This window comes from Mixophyes fleayi, chromosome 6 (genome assembly GCF_038048845.1).
Source record: "Mixophyes fleayi isolate aMixFle1 chromosome 6, aMixFle1.hap1, whole genome shotgun sequence".
In the NCBI taxonomy this organism is placed as follows: Eukaryota; Metazoa; Chordata; class Amphibia; order Anura; family Limnodynastidae; genus Mixophyes; species Mixophyes fleayi.
Window position 1 is genome coordinate 20,558,413 of NC_134407.1, and position 14,754 is coordinate 20,573,166.

The 14,754-nt window shown below is 39.8% G+C and overlaps 1 protein-coding gene across 1 annotated transcript in view; it reads right to left on the reverse strand.

Moving 5' to 3' along the window:
* Nucleotides 1-290: 290 nt before the first annotated feature.
* Nucleotides 291-14,754, reverse strand: part of C6H10orf90 (chromosome 6 C10orf90 homolog) — a 68,687-nt gene continuing 54,223 nt past the window's right edge. Inside the window, exons 6-8 of the mRNA XM_075215978.1 lie at nt 5,897-5,960; nt 602-701; nt 291-516 (exon numbers count right to left, since the gene is read on the reverse strand). Coding sequence (XP_075072079.1) covers nt 478-516; nt 602-701; nt 5,897-5,960 — 203 coding nt within the window. The 3' untranslated portion in view covers nt 291-477. The remainder of the gene's footprint in view (nt 517-601; nt 702-5,896; nt 5,961-14,754) is intronic.

Below are 14,754 nucleotides of genomic sequence, written 5' to 3' on the forward strand. Positions count from 1 at the left end.
GTTTTGGATTTGTTGAGCATTAGGTATCGTTGCAACATCCATGTGGATATAGCAGAAAGTTGGTTACATGAGATACTACAGAAGGGAAGAGGTGAGGGTATCAAGTAGCTTGGAGGCAAAGGGAAGAAAAGAAAAATGGGTGTAGTTGAATATATATTGGTCGAAGTTAAAGGGAATAAAAGCCCACTCTGACCACTAACTACACATATATATATATATATATATATATATATATATATATATATATATATATATATATATATACATATATACATACATACATACATACACATACAGTATATATTAGAAGAAACCAGTGAGTTCTGTGACCATATAAAAGCATTGGACTGCAGAAATTTTTACGTTGATTGCAGTAAAGTTTGATAAGATTTTGAACTTTGCAACAATAAAGTGTTATTAATGATGTGCTTTTTAGTAATATGTAACCAGTAAAATTACACAATTGGAATTCTTGCATCAGTCCAGGCTTCGCTGGAGAATTTGGTTCAGGAGTTTCTAGAAAAACAAACAAAACACTATGTTAACATCCAGAATCCCTGATTTATCTCAATATGTCTTTAATCGTTTGCTTTTTTTTTACCTTTTTAAACAGTTGGGCTCGGAGCCGGTTACTCTGTGTTATTATTCTCTTCTCTTCGTCCTCTTTTTTCTTTTTAACTTCAGGCAAACTGTTATATATTCTGCAACATGTTAAAGTGATGCAATGTTATGATATGAGCTTAGGTTTCAAGCTGCCATACACTTGAAGTAAAGTGGTTAATGTCAGGAATTAGTCAATCTAAGGGAAGGTCAGATAGATAGATTTTCCCTGTTAATTATATACTATGCAGAATAAAACACAGGTGCGCTACATGTCCTTAATGTATTTCCAGGACCAAATAAGATTAGGAGCAGAGGATCCACACTCACCTTATATTAATCACACATAAAAACATAAATATGCCACAAGTATCAGTGGTACAGTCTAAACTATGCAGTGCAGATATGGTTTTGCCTTACATGTGGTGTAGATGTGTGTGAATACACTAAGGGACAGACTAAGTACTGAATATATTGTGACACGTACAGCCTTCCGATGATGCACATATGACAACTTCTTGCTTGTACTTTGCTTTTATTGTCAGGATGGCAAAGTAGCACGTAACACAAAATTACACACAGTTTATTATAACCATGATGTTAAGTTAACAGAGACCAACTTCCTAGTCACCGGTCAACTTGTTCAGCATCGGTCACAATGCATAATGAACAACTCAGGCTTAAATACTTTACACTCCTCCCACAGTGCTAGCTAGATGGACAGGTGACACTGCCACCTAGTCTTTATAGAGGAGTTCTATTTGGGTGCTCTGCTTGATGAGCCTCACTGCAGAAACACCATGTCAGCTGCTGTTAGCTGTGGGAAAAGATACCTCTGAACCACTTCAAAATATGGAAGTTAAATACCATTCTATACTATTATTTTGTCACACATATGTCCTCAACTTGTATATGTTTAAACTAGGTGCACTGCTGTACAAATATGTAACCCTGTCTGCAGCCTAGCCCTGCAGACTGTCCAATGAATACCTTTTCACTTAGAGGCTTATGGGAAACCACTCCCTTTGTCACAATATATAAATATATATTTCCAGCCTCCATCCCTGCTAGTCCATTTGAATAATTTGGGAATCAAAAGGAAGCATCAGTGATGGACACCCCAGATCTGCCCAGGTCGACCAATATCCGGTGCACATATATACAGGGTCGCACAAATTATTCTTAGGGCGTGTTATTTACTAACAAGGTGCAAATATACAGTAACTTTTAGCAAGAAATCACACAATTGCTTTCGTTGTCTAACACGAGATTGTACAAAGGGATTTGCTGCTTGATTACTAGACATTTAGGGACATATTCAATTAGCTTCCGGGATCGCGGCATCGCGCGGCCATGCACATAAAGTGCAATTACGGTACTGCCGCATCGCCGATTTCTGAGGTGTAGCGGTATCAGGAAGGAGGCGACCGTGCGTAGCCACGATCCTGGAAGCTAATTGAATATGCCCCTTACACTTTATTAGTAAAGAGCCCTCAAATTATTAGTAACATTATTATTATTAACATATATTTACATAGCGCCAACATATTTCTTACTGCTTTACAATTGGTATATTGTGTGTGAATTAATGTTAGAAAGATTCTCTGCATGTGATGGAGGCAGACTGTTTCAAATTTGGTAAATAGAGGGGAGGGGGGCTTGCTAGCGTTGTTGGTTATCAAAAATGTTATTTATTTAACCCCATTAAAGTTGCTTTAACAATACTCACCGTGGTTTTAATTATTATGTTCTACTGGAGGTGTCTCTAAAGCAATTAGATGAAAATTATAGTTTATTTTCTATGTGGGTAATATTCTAATGGGACTGACTTTCTTCTTTTCTCAAAATTAGAGTTTGACTATAAAAAAAAATGGAAACAAATGCAATAGGGAGTGTTTGAGCCAATACTGATGTGTATAGTTAGAAGGGACGTTTATTAAACTATAACCTGCTGTGCTAATTATTTAACCTTGTAATAATGCGTCAACGCAGGATGTCGTTATACAGAAATAACTAGGATCATCAATTTAACAATTGGAAAGTTTCAACTTCTCTGTGGATGGGAAGATATACAGTGAATAAGGGGACAATTTTTTATTATTTTTTTTGGGGGGGGATTTGGAACAAAATTATCTGTTTTTGAAGAAAGAAAAAAAATACCAACTTCACATTTTTAAACATCTTTTTTCTGTGTGCCATTCAAAGATGTGTGAATAATTTCACCAGAAACAGAGCTATATGGGCCTGATTCATTAAGGAAATTAAAGCAAAAAAAAATTAGTAACTTTGCACCTTGGCAAAACCATGTTGCATTGGAGAGAGAGCTAAATCATAGAATTGTGTCATTAGCCCCGCCCCTAAACTGTTATTGCTATTTTTAACCAATAAAAACAGGGGGCGGGGCCACGATGAGGCAAGCATCGCCTCACCAAGCCCGGCCCTACCATTTAATTTACAGATCTGGCCGGGATCCAGGAGAATTGCCTGCTCTCCCAGAAATTTGGGAGTCTCCCGGACATTCTGGAAGAGTAGACAACTATGAGCTAAATTTAAAATGTGGGGACAGATTTATAGTTGTATAAGGCATGTCCTAGATCAACTTTAAATTTCGGTTTACAAATAAAGCTATCGAGTATTTGTGTGCTAGATGAAAAAACAAACAGTATTTAACGTATGTGCAAAATAATAAACTAATTTGCACCCCTTGCATTGTAACATGGTTTTGCCCAGTAGAAAACCTACTCAATTTTTTGCCTTATTTTCCTTAAGGAATCAGAATGAGTCAAATTGCAAATCGAAATTGCACGGGACTGCACCCTTTGTAATAAGTCATTTTTATCCAGTGACATGTTGTAATAATAGACGGTGTACTTGATTCTTAGACTGGAAGATTTCAATGTATTTGCAGACCCTGGTTAGCACAAGATTTAAACAACAGTGTGTAGCTGGTCATAAAACTATCAGAGAGAAGACAAATGATAAGTGGATAGATCACCCCAAGCCTATCACAGACGTATTAGCTTGACATGGCTAAAACATAACCCAGAAGTCACTTCAGGTAAAATGTGTCGGCTTATTTGAAAAATCGCTGCTATTTCTGCAATAAATAACTAAAAAAAAATCCACTGGTTCGCCTGTCAATCTATTATCAAAGCTGCGGAGAAAAAGAGACATATTTTATCTGTATTGGATAAAGAATCCAGTAGTGTTTTTAAGAAACAAAAGGAGGGGTGGGTTGTACTCTGGACCCTAGACCAATTGTACCTTTCAATTTTAACCCTACCAGAGCTGCTTGCGATGAGTAGCTTTATTTTACATCTATAAATATAAAGTGGATTTTAATTTACGAAGTGGTCTAGTGGTTAGTAGTTCTGCCTCACAGCACTGGGGTCATGAGTTCAATTCCCGACCATGGTCTTATCTGTGGGGAGTTTGTATGTTCTCCCTGTGTTTGCGTGGGTTTCCTCCGGGTGCTCCGGTTTCCTCCCACACTCCAAAAACATACTAGTAGGTTAATTGGTTGCTATCAAAATTGACCCTAGTCTGTCTCTGTCTGTCTGTCTGTATGTGTGTGTTAGGGAATTTAGACTGTAAGCTCCAATGGGGCAGGGACTGATGTGAGTGAGTTCTCTGTACAGCCCTGCGGAATCTGTGGCGCTATATAAATAAATGGTGATGATGATGATGATGAAGTGTAATGCCAATCGCTTTGGTTTAGGCCCATTGCGCAATGAGGGTTCGCCCAATCATACTTCAAGATCAGCTGCTACTTTGCGGTCTTTCGAGACACCACTGCAAACTAGATCGTCCTCATCGTCATCATTTATTTATATAGCACCACCAATTCCATAGAACTGTATAGAGAATATTTGTCATTCACCTCATTCCCTGCCACAACACACACACACACAGACAGTATATGGTCAATTTTGATAGCAGCCAATAAACCTACTACTATGTTTTTGTAGTGTGAGAGAAAACCGGAACTCCCGGAGGAAACCAACGTGGAGGAAAGTAAAACAAGTGGAGAACATACAAACATCCACACAGATAAGATAATGATCAGGAATCAAATTCATGACTCCAGTGCGGTGAGGCAGGCAGAAGTGCTAACCACTGAGCCACCGGGCTGCCCTATGTGCATCTAATCTGAAGAGATGCACTGTACAAAAGTATAAATGTCACATCAAACTCCAACCTCTTGCCACATTAGTCCTATACTACAGTAATTTAACCCTTTCTGCTTTTCTCCTCAAATACTTAGTTTAGCTGCATTTATGGCTTAAATTATTTATGAGCGTCAGGGGACCTTGGGAATGTTTTTATTACATGTGGCACTCTTGTGTGTTAGAAGCGTTGTATTAAGGTATGGCTAGAAATGTCTGCCAAAGTGCAACATGGAATCCGGCCCATTAAAAGTCTTGGATGGGCCCTGATTCATGCTGCCCTGTAAATGTGAATGCTATTTAAATGTAGGGTTGGTTGGGGAAAGGAGGCCTATTTATTAAACAAAAAAAATGCAATGAAATTAATGTTGGGCTGGTTGGGGGTAGAATGGCCTAAAGTGTTTACTCGTTGCTCAGCTTTCCAGGAGGTGAATGGTACCTATGCCTTTTCCAAACAGGGCCCCAGCCAAGCAGCAAAATGAGCTTAAGACACAAGCAGCAGCAGGTAGTCAAAGCTGCAAGAACAGGTAGGAGAAAAGAGCTAAGGGTTGGAGAACAGTCTAGCACTTGTAAAGGGCCAGGCATGCCCCACAGACATGGCTATGATTCCTCCCATTAATGATGGAGGGGGGGGGGCACCAGTGTTCTCTCACCCAGGGAACTAAAATGTCTAGTTATGGCTCTGCCCAGTGGCTATGGTAAGAATGGGTGCTGAAAGATGGGCAGAGGGGCCTTGACCAGCCTGTGTAGTGGGAGGAGCCACCAATCTGGTGTGACCATGCCCCTTTAGTGACTATTGAAAGGGCCCCAAGAAGTTGTTGCACCAGGGCCCAAAATTTCTCTTGGTGGCCCTGTTGGCAGGTATGCCATTAACCCTGATTTAAGTACTTGGATTTCCCTCTCCCCCCCCTTCCCATTCAACATCTCTCGAGTCTTCACAGCATAGAAGGCACAGCACTAAGAAAATTGATGCATATTGTAAAAATGATGTTTGCTCTGTTGAAAAATATGAAGAAAACAGAAAGAACAGGGTAACTTTGTAAGAAGCGCACAAACCACCAAGCCACCGTATGATTTCCCATTGAGCGCACTTGTTCTATTGTTGGATGGGATGTCAAGATGTTTTATACCTTTTAGATCTTCGCTGCATCTCTCTTTCTGAAATAGCTCTTTCCTTTGGGTTGAATAAGTTATCTAAAAAAAAAAATACATAAAAAAAACCCAAATTGAATAATTCATGACACAAGTTATGAGTACATCGCATATGCAATATTTAATGTTCGTGGAAATATTACATTTGGACATTTTTTTGTGTGGACACAGCATCCAAGAGAAAAACTCTCCCACTATACTCCGGCTATATAAAATATATACATGCAAAATATTTTAATATTAATACATAGAGTCCCCTTTTGTTTTAAGTATGTCCTGGATACATCATATATAATATGTAACACATTAATATTGTGACAGAAGCACTGTGTAAGTAGTAAATGACAGGCTTATAAGTCCTAATTTCTGATGTTTGTGTTTTAAAAATCCCAAACATCACCCCCACATTGCAAGGAAACAATGCACCTTTTGGGGTTTGCGAATCGGGACAGTCCCAACAAAACAGTGACTGTTGGGAGGTATATTAGTAGTGAAGGGAGACATTTATTTAGCTGGCAAGCTGCAGAGCAAGGGTGCAAGCAGAGAGACACATTTGTGCAGCATTGCACCTAGTTTAAGGATAAACAGTTGGAGAACATATGTGTGACAAAAAAAATAGTATAGAGTCTGATTTAACTTACATGGTTTTAAAGTGCCTTTTCTCACAGCTACAGGCCCTGTCTGCAGTATGAGTAATCAAACAGAAGCAGCTGGTGAGAACTTCCTTTTAAAGGGAAGGTGGGAGTGTCACCTGCCCATCAAGCTAGGGCGGTGAAAGGAGTGTCAGGTATAAAAACCTGTTTGTTTTACTGTTCAGTGTGACCGATGCTAGAAAAGCTCTCCGGTGTCTAGAGAGCTGGTCTCTCTTTATCTAGTGTTTAGGGTCACAAGAAACTGTATGGAATCTTTATGTTGCACTTTTAATAGATATGACAAGTATATATCATTCTCTAGTTACAATTAAAAGGCAGGGGTGAAGCCCACTTATTTTGCATCTTATTCTTATCGGAAGTGAGTGACCTTAGAGGCTCTTTATTGGGATCGGTACCCAATAAAGACATTCACATTCCAATCTACTGAAAGGTATTTGTGGCTATACCTATACATTATTCCTAAGTGGATCACACAGCATTTATCTTATGTGCATGGTCGATCAGAATGGCATTTGTGGCCAAAACGCAATGATACAATATTTTTTAGGTGGTATAAACAGCATTTACCACATCTTTATTTGATGACCAGAACGTTAACTCTGGTTTCAATCTATCTACACAATTGGATGCCGGCTTTGTGTATTACAGACATATGCATTTCACAAGATCTATATATACCCATGATATACCCATATATTTATTTTTTAATTATTTTTTTGTGTATATATTTCTGTATGTTTTGATATACATTAAATGTTTTATGATTATTTATGTGGTGATCCGTGAGATACCTTATTTTAGATTTTTTCTTTGCAATCAGATTCTATCTATCATTTTATAGAATGTACTAGATAATTGATAGCAGGAGTCTGATTGGTTGATTTAGGCTACACCTCCACTTGTCCTTTTTTGAAGCTCTAGTAAACCTCCCCCTCAGTTTGTATCTGAACCTGCAGCGTGGACACATCATAAACATTGCCATAATCACAGGGTTATCTACTCCTCACTCTGCAGGTGTTTTTCATTTTTGTGGATGACACTTTCATTGAAGAGAGTAATTATAATAAGTGATTCTATTTAGAGACAGTTCAGTCAGTTACAGATTTAAATTCTGATTACTTAAGAATTCTCACTTTGTAAGATGACATCTTAGGTCCTGAATTGTAATTCTGTGTGAAAATTAATTTCTTGTAGAATACATTAAGTTGTTATTAATTGCTCATTATGAATTATGCTCATACCCTAAAGTTTTGCAAATGTTTTTGTTTCTAAGTTCATTTTGATACGTGCACTTTGCCAGAGATATGTGGCAAGAAGTTTCTATAATGAGGAAAGTGGTTTAATAGAGGCTGTCATTTATGTTAAAGCTTAAGCTTATACATATCTCACAACTTGCAAGTCTTTGGCAGAGGGTCAAGTCATGATTGGGGTGTGGCCATGGTCCCAGAGGGCTGGCTATCACTGTAAGCACTAGGCTGCTCATTAGCAGCCCCCTTCCCCCCCAAAATTACTACTTGCAGAATAAACATGTCCCCGGGCAGGACAGAGCCCTAAATTTCAGACTGTCACGCTAAAATCAGGATAGTTGTGAAATATGCTTTGAAACTGTCATCAATTCTAAAATTGCTTCTGAAGTGTCCATGTTTGTTATGTCACCATATGTGCTCAGCGTGACTTCACTCTTGGGGGCATATTCAATTAGCTTTTTGATTCGCGGTAACGCGCGTTGCCGCGAAAAGTGCGCGTTCTTGCGGGTATTACGGTACCGCATTAACGCGGATTTTCGTTCGCAACCCTATGGGCTGCGAACGAAAATCCACGTTATTGCGGTACCGTGTATTACGTTTCGCGGCTGTTCCGGCGCGTTACCGCGAATCTAAAAGCTAATTGAATATGCCCCTTGAAGTGACACTGCGTTGAGTAGACGCTACTGTAATACTTGCCTTCCGGGAGATCTTGGAGAGTAGGTGAAGTGCGAATGTGAAGGGGGTTATGGAACTGCGGATCATTTTGGCTCTGCCCTATGATGCAATTGTGTCATTTCACCACGGAAGGTGAGGCCAAAATGATGCGATTGGCTGCTAATCACATCTTGGAGACCCTATCCCACACAATTCACTAGGAAGTGAGCAGAATGACACAAGAATGGCCTGTTCTCCGGGAGTCTAGGGGACCTACCCAGAATTCGGAAATCTCTCGGACATTCCTAGTAGAGATGCTCGGTTTCTCGAGAACCGAACACACCCGAACTTAGGGGATCCAGGTTCTGAGCCGAGCTGGCTCGGTACTTTCGCGCACCCTCAGACTCGAAAACGAGGCAAAACGTCATTGTTACGTCGTCAAATGTCGCGATTTTTGGATTCCTTTTTAAGATCCAAAATAACGGTGAATGGGAGGGAGGCCGGTCCCAAGGACAATTTCATCTTGCGCCATTTTTCTTTTCTGCCACTGCTGTGTGCCAATGTGTCCTAGATGTGCTAGGAACTGTCATGTGTTTGAGTCATTGCTCTGTCGCTTACCATCCAGCCAGGTCGCTGCAGTGTTTGTCCAAAAGTGTATGAAAATATTGTGATCTGTGAGGTGGTCAAAATTGCCTTCAAATTACTTGAAATCCAGATCCAAAACCAAAACCAGTTCACGGGGGTCAGTGAGCATCTCTAATTCCTACAGAGTGGGAAAGTATGGCAAATATTTTTATATATTTTATATTTTGGTTGAAATTGACACCAGTCCTGAAAAGGAAGAAATCCTAACTAGCATCACATTGTGATAATACCAAACTAGTAACAGTTCCTATTTTCACGAGAGAGTCACAATTTTCTCACACCAAATTGGGCCATTATCTGTCAGGTAAGGAATCAACCAAAATGGGAGTTGTTTGGGCACATTTTGGCATGTTTTCGGGGCATGTTCTAATTTGCTTTGATTTTCTAGTCCGGAATCTTGGCTGGTATTCTCTGGTATGAGACTTTTGACATTATTTGTAAATTATCATCATCATCATTTATAAAGCGCTGCTAATTCTGCAGCGCTGTACAGAGAACTCACTCACATCAGTCCCTGCCCCCATTGAAGCTTACAGTCTAAATTCCCTAACATACGCACACACAAAGACTTGGGTCAAGTTGTTAGCAGTCAATTAATCTACCAGTATGTTTTTGGAGCGTGGTAGGAAACCGGAGCACCCGGAGGAAACCCACGCAAACACAGGGAGAACATACAAACTCCTCACAGATAAGGCCATAGTCGGGAATTAAACTCAAGACCCCAGTGCTGAGAGGCACAAGTGCTGCCCAAACATTGCTGGATCAGAAACCAAACAAATTTGTTTTTGTCCCTGTTCTTGCACCCAATGGCCGTCAGCGACAGCCATAGTTGGAAGATGGGGGTTTTGAAGCACAATCCAACAATCTCCTTGATGACATTTAAATAATCCAATCTGTAGTATATAGACACCCGATATGAGGTTTCCAAGTGGTGATTTGCATGACTCAGACAAATAAATAGTAATAGTCTGTTAATACTTTAGCATTTCCAACATTCCTAGAAAACAGTCACTACAAATATCAAAAATTATAACAAAAGCTGCTTATTTTTCTAATGAAATACATTCATTTAAACAGAGTTAATTTGACATAACCCAGACAAAACAGATTTTCTTGATATCCGATGCGTTCATGTTTCCAATTATAAATACAGTTTTGCACAAAAGTCATTTTTACAGATTTATTGTTCAAGTCACTGTTCATTGAAGCTTTTCATTCTCAGCCTCAAAACCTCTTCCCTTTTCATTGTGCTGCAAACAATACATAGATATATTGTCACAAATGAGTTTTATAGGTAGAGTTTCCTCTTCCCCATTAGCCAGTCACAAGCATGTTCCCACACTGGCTGCTCGTGATTGGCTGGCTGGTAATGGTCAGTCCCTTTGAACTAAAACGGATCATAAAAGAAGAACGATTTTTTATTTTGTTTAATAAATTAGTGAACAATGTTTTTGAAGTGTCATCTATTCAATTAAAGTTTATTTTACAATTGTGTGTCAACACGTGGTGTGGTAAAATTTACACTTTAGGAATGTTCTGGGGCTTAGTGCTTTTCATGGCAGGGCTGGAAGCCTTTGGGAAGGGGGCATGTATTTTTTTGCAGTCCACCCCTTCATGGAGGCACAAGCACTGTGTTGATCAGCCTTGGGCTGGTCTTCGTTATGGCAGGGTGGCTATAACTGTTGTATTATATACTCTGCAAATTACCAAACGCAACAGTAATCGCTTCCTTTTCGTTAAAACAATGTGTTACTACTTTTGGATATTCTTTTTATTTTCAGCCAGTAGTTATAATTCAACACATCCAACCTTGTTGGGTGAATTACCAAGGACAAAATAATCAAAACAAAATATGTTTTCTAGATGTGGATAATAAAATGCAAGCTTCCATTTCAAATATATTTGTGAGGACACCAGGGTTAGAACAGTAGTTCGCTAGATACCTGGTGTTCTAGGTTCACGGAATCACAAAGGTAAGAAGACAGGAAAGAGATAATAATCTCTTTATTCACACAAGAATACACACAGGATAAATGCAAACAGTGCTCCACAAAGGAGAAATAGACCCCTCCATATATTCAAGTTTTAGCAAAATCACCAGAAACAGTCAAACCCCAAACAAAACCACAGCAATAACCTCACCCCACAGAGTTCACAGCAGGTTCAGAGTTCCAGCACCAAAAGAGTCTCCAATTGCTCCATAAGATGGGCCAGTCATCCGACCCAATTGGATGTTCTGTAAACTTGATAATTCCAGCTGCTTGCCCAACTCTCCACCAGCGTACTAGTCTCCCTACTGATGTAGGCTCACCAGCTCCCCAGGATCACGAGTGACTCGATATTCAATCTGAATCTAAGGGCTTTGAAGTCCAAAAGTTTTCTCTGGCACTGATAGAGCTCGACAGTTCTCCCTCAGTCCAAGTTCTCATTCTTGAGAAAACCACAGCAACTCCCTCTGTCCCTTCGGTATCACCTTTTATCAAGTCTCCCAAAATCCCCCAGTCCTGGGTCCCTCCCTGGGCACAGTCCATGTTTATTGTTGACAAGAAGAAATTGGGTGGTGACAAGGGTGGGGGGAAAGAGTGTGACTTCAACAGAAGCCCCCTGCTGTTCTCCTGCCACAAAGTCTGGTGTATACGTGCTTAGGACAGTGTTCAGTCAACACCAGAATCCCACCTCTTGATATAGATATAGATATATATATATATATATATATATATATATACACAATGGAGGAGGTGGGGAAGGCCCAAAACTGCTGTCTTGCCTATGTCCCCATGGGTTCTTAATCCAGCCGTGGATTAAACATTTAACTCATGTCCACATTGTTCAGCATAGAAAGAACACAGACTTTACTGTATTTTGCTTCCTGTTTATGGAAGATGCAGGTTACAAGTTCAGCAGGGACGTTTGTCTGCTATGGCTGCTTTCTGTTATGCCAGTCATTTCGATCCTTTTTTATGTTTTATAGACACACTTTAAAAAAAAAAAAGCTAAACGTATTTTATTACGTCATATATATTGTCAGCACAACATAAAATATACAAGCAAATCTTCCTTTATTTATACATACATTCATTATTTATATTTCTATACGTGCAGGTCGTCATGTCAGGAACTTAACTGGGTAAAAAAAAAACCTGTGCTCAAATTGGAGTGGTGACAGAGGTAAATTGCGTGAAAGTTTATAGATATTTAAGTATTTTTGTGAATGCTTCTTACTTATTGCACATAACGGAACAGCTGTAATGTTGATTTTCTTTTTATTGCATTTGATCTTTATGAAAATGTATTCTCTCCTCTCATATTGTGTCACTTCGATCTAAAAATTGGTCGGTCCACTTCATCAGCTTCCTCTCTTCTATGGCATCAGGCCTAATTTATTACTGGGTCTCCCTGTCTTTTCAGGATAATTTATATCTAATAGCCACACTTTGCCTTTAATGCAGGACACATGAATAATGCATAGTGCGTCCTGCTTACAATGCAGTCCTGCAGAATTGATTTCCCGCAAGTGTCCTGCATTCAAGAGGAGCTGGATATTTACATAAAGAATTGATGTAGCTCCTGAAAACAGTGCTTTCCGGCTGTTGTCCACAACTGTCCCTGTTTTTTTAGGTATTTATATATTCATGCCATGAAAATAACTTGTTGGTAAGACATACTGGATGCTCTGCATGTAGAGCTACTTGCTAACACATTCCAGGTACAGACAGTGCTACAAGAAAAAAGCCATTTGTTAGATGTGAGGACCCGACTCACAATGAGTCTGTGGCAATAAAATCGTTTGGTTGCTGAGTGACAGTGTAATGGAACCATTCTACAAATTGTAATGAATCACATTAATGACCATTACTTTACATTACAATGTGCTGCTCTTCTACTGTAATTTCTAGAAACTGATATTCATGATTCATGGTGCTGCATATTTTAGACTTTGCAAACAGGAGTGATACTTCAACAGGATTTATGGCATATGCTGCTAATATCTAATGGTATCTGTAAATAATCACAGATACTCTACATGGTATGTGCCGAACATGGACGGAGCTCTACCTAACCCCCCTCCCCCCCTTTGGTTCATTCTGAGTTGCTACCTTCTATGCTGTGACAATGGGAACTACAATATTAGGACTTGCAGACAACAAAGGTGAATTTTAGAAAGAAATTAATATTTTTCATTACAAAAATGATTACATATGGTAAATGCATCAACAAGATGACTTGTTGTAATAAAGGTTTGGAGGATGCCAAGGACATGTGAAAAAAAAACCTCCATCATGAGGTGGATAAAGTTTTGTACTAATTTACCAATAAACATACTTTTAAAATAATCTTGCTGCTATGATGGCTAAACAAGCTTGGTCTGGCTCCTCCCCCTGCCACACCTCTGTCCCAATCAGTGTTTAATATTAAAAAGTGCTAATAATAAAAATTATTATAGTAACTGCCGCCACCCAGTGGGCTTTCTATAAGCAACCCCATGCTTTTTCTACCCTGCAGAAGCATACACTCTCTCTCTCAGTGGCAGTGGTACAGGCAGTGGTGGTGTGTGGAAGTGGGTAACTCAGGTGGCAGCAATGGTGCCACTGAAGTTGCAGGAGTGACTGAAGTGGCAGACTGGCAGCAGTGGCTGAGGTGGCAGCAGTGGAAGACTAGTAGAGGTGGCAGACTGGCAGCAGTGGAAGATTAGCAGCAGTGGCAAACTGGCAGCAGTGGAAGATTAGCAGCAGTGGCTGAAGTGGCAGCAGTGGGAGTGGAATGGCTGAAGTGGCAGCAGTGGCAGAGGAAGTGAAGGGTGCCTGGGGATTGTGAAATCGCTGAGCACCCCAGGGAGAGAAGGGCTGCTGGATCACTGGTCAACTGTATATATTTCACAATTTTCCTTCACTTAATATTGTATGCTCTTCCCCTTACACTTAATTCTTCCTCTTCTGCTCTCACCTCCTCCCTTACCTCTGCCAGACCCCCCTCCCCACACACACACAATGTGTAAGAGGCAGACAGAAGAGCATTCAAGCTCTGCAGTGGTGGTCGGCTAGTAATGCAATGTAGTGTCGGAGAATAAGGTTATGTAGTGGGGCTATTAATGTAATGTGCGGGCTGGTGGGGACTACATTGCATACAGGAACACTAAATTCATAAAGCACAGAGGTGTCCTCTTATATATAGAAATACTGTGCACTGTGGTTGCCTGGAGGAAACAGGAGTTACTTTTCCACAGTGCATCTACAGTATTTCCATATCCATTAAATATAATCTAGTCAAAGACATATAATCTAATCAAGGACATTTTAATTAGATTTTTTTTTTACTGATTTAGGTATACTGGATAGGGCCAGCGCAGGCACCCTGGGCACCATAGGTGGTGGCGTAACCCCCCTGGTTCTTACCTTGTGTGACACCGTGGAACAGCGCCATACTTACTGCTCATTACCACCATGGATGAATAATAAATAGTTTTAAAATGAATGCAGCGGGATCCTTTAAAGAAATATATGAAGATATTACTGCTCACCAAATGTAAGATTATATTTTGCAGGAGTTAACCTTACTACTCTCCAAATATAATCAATGACATATCTACTTGCCAATTATAGCCGAGTTTCTAGCTAATGTAACTAGTGCAACAGGCCG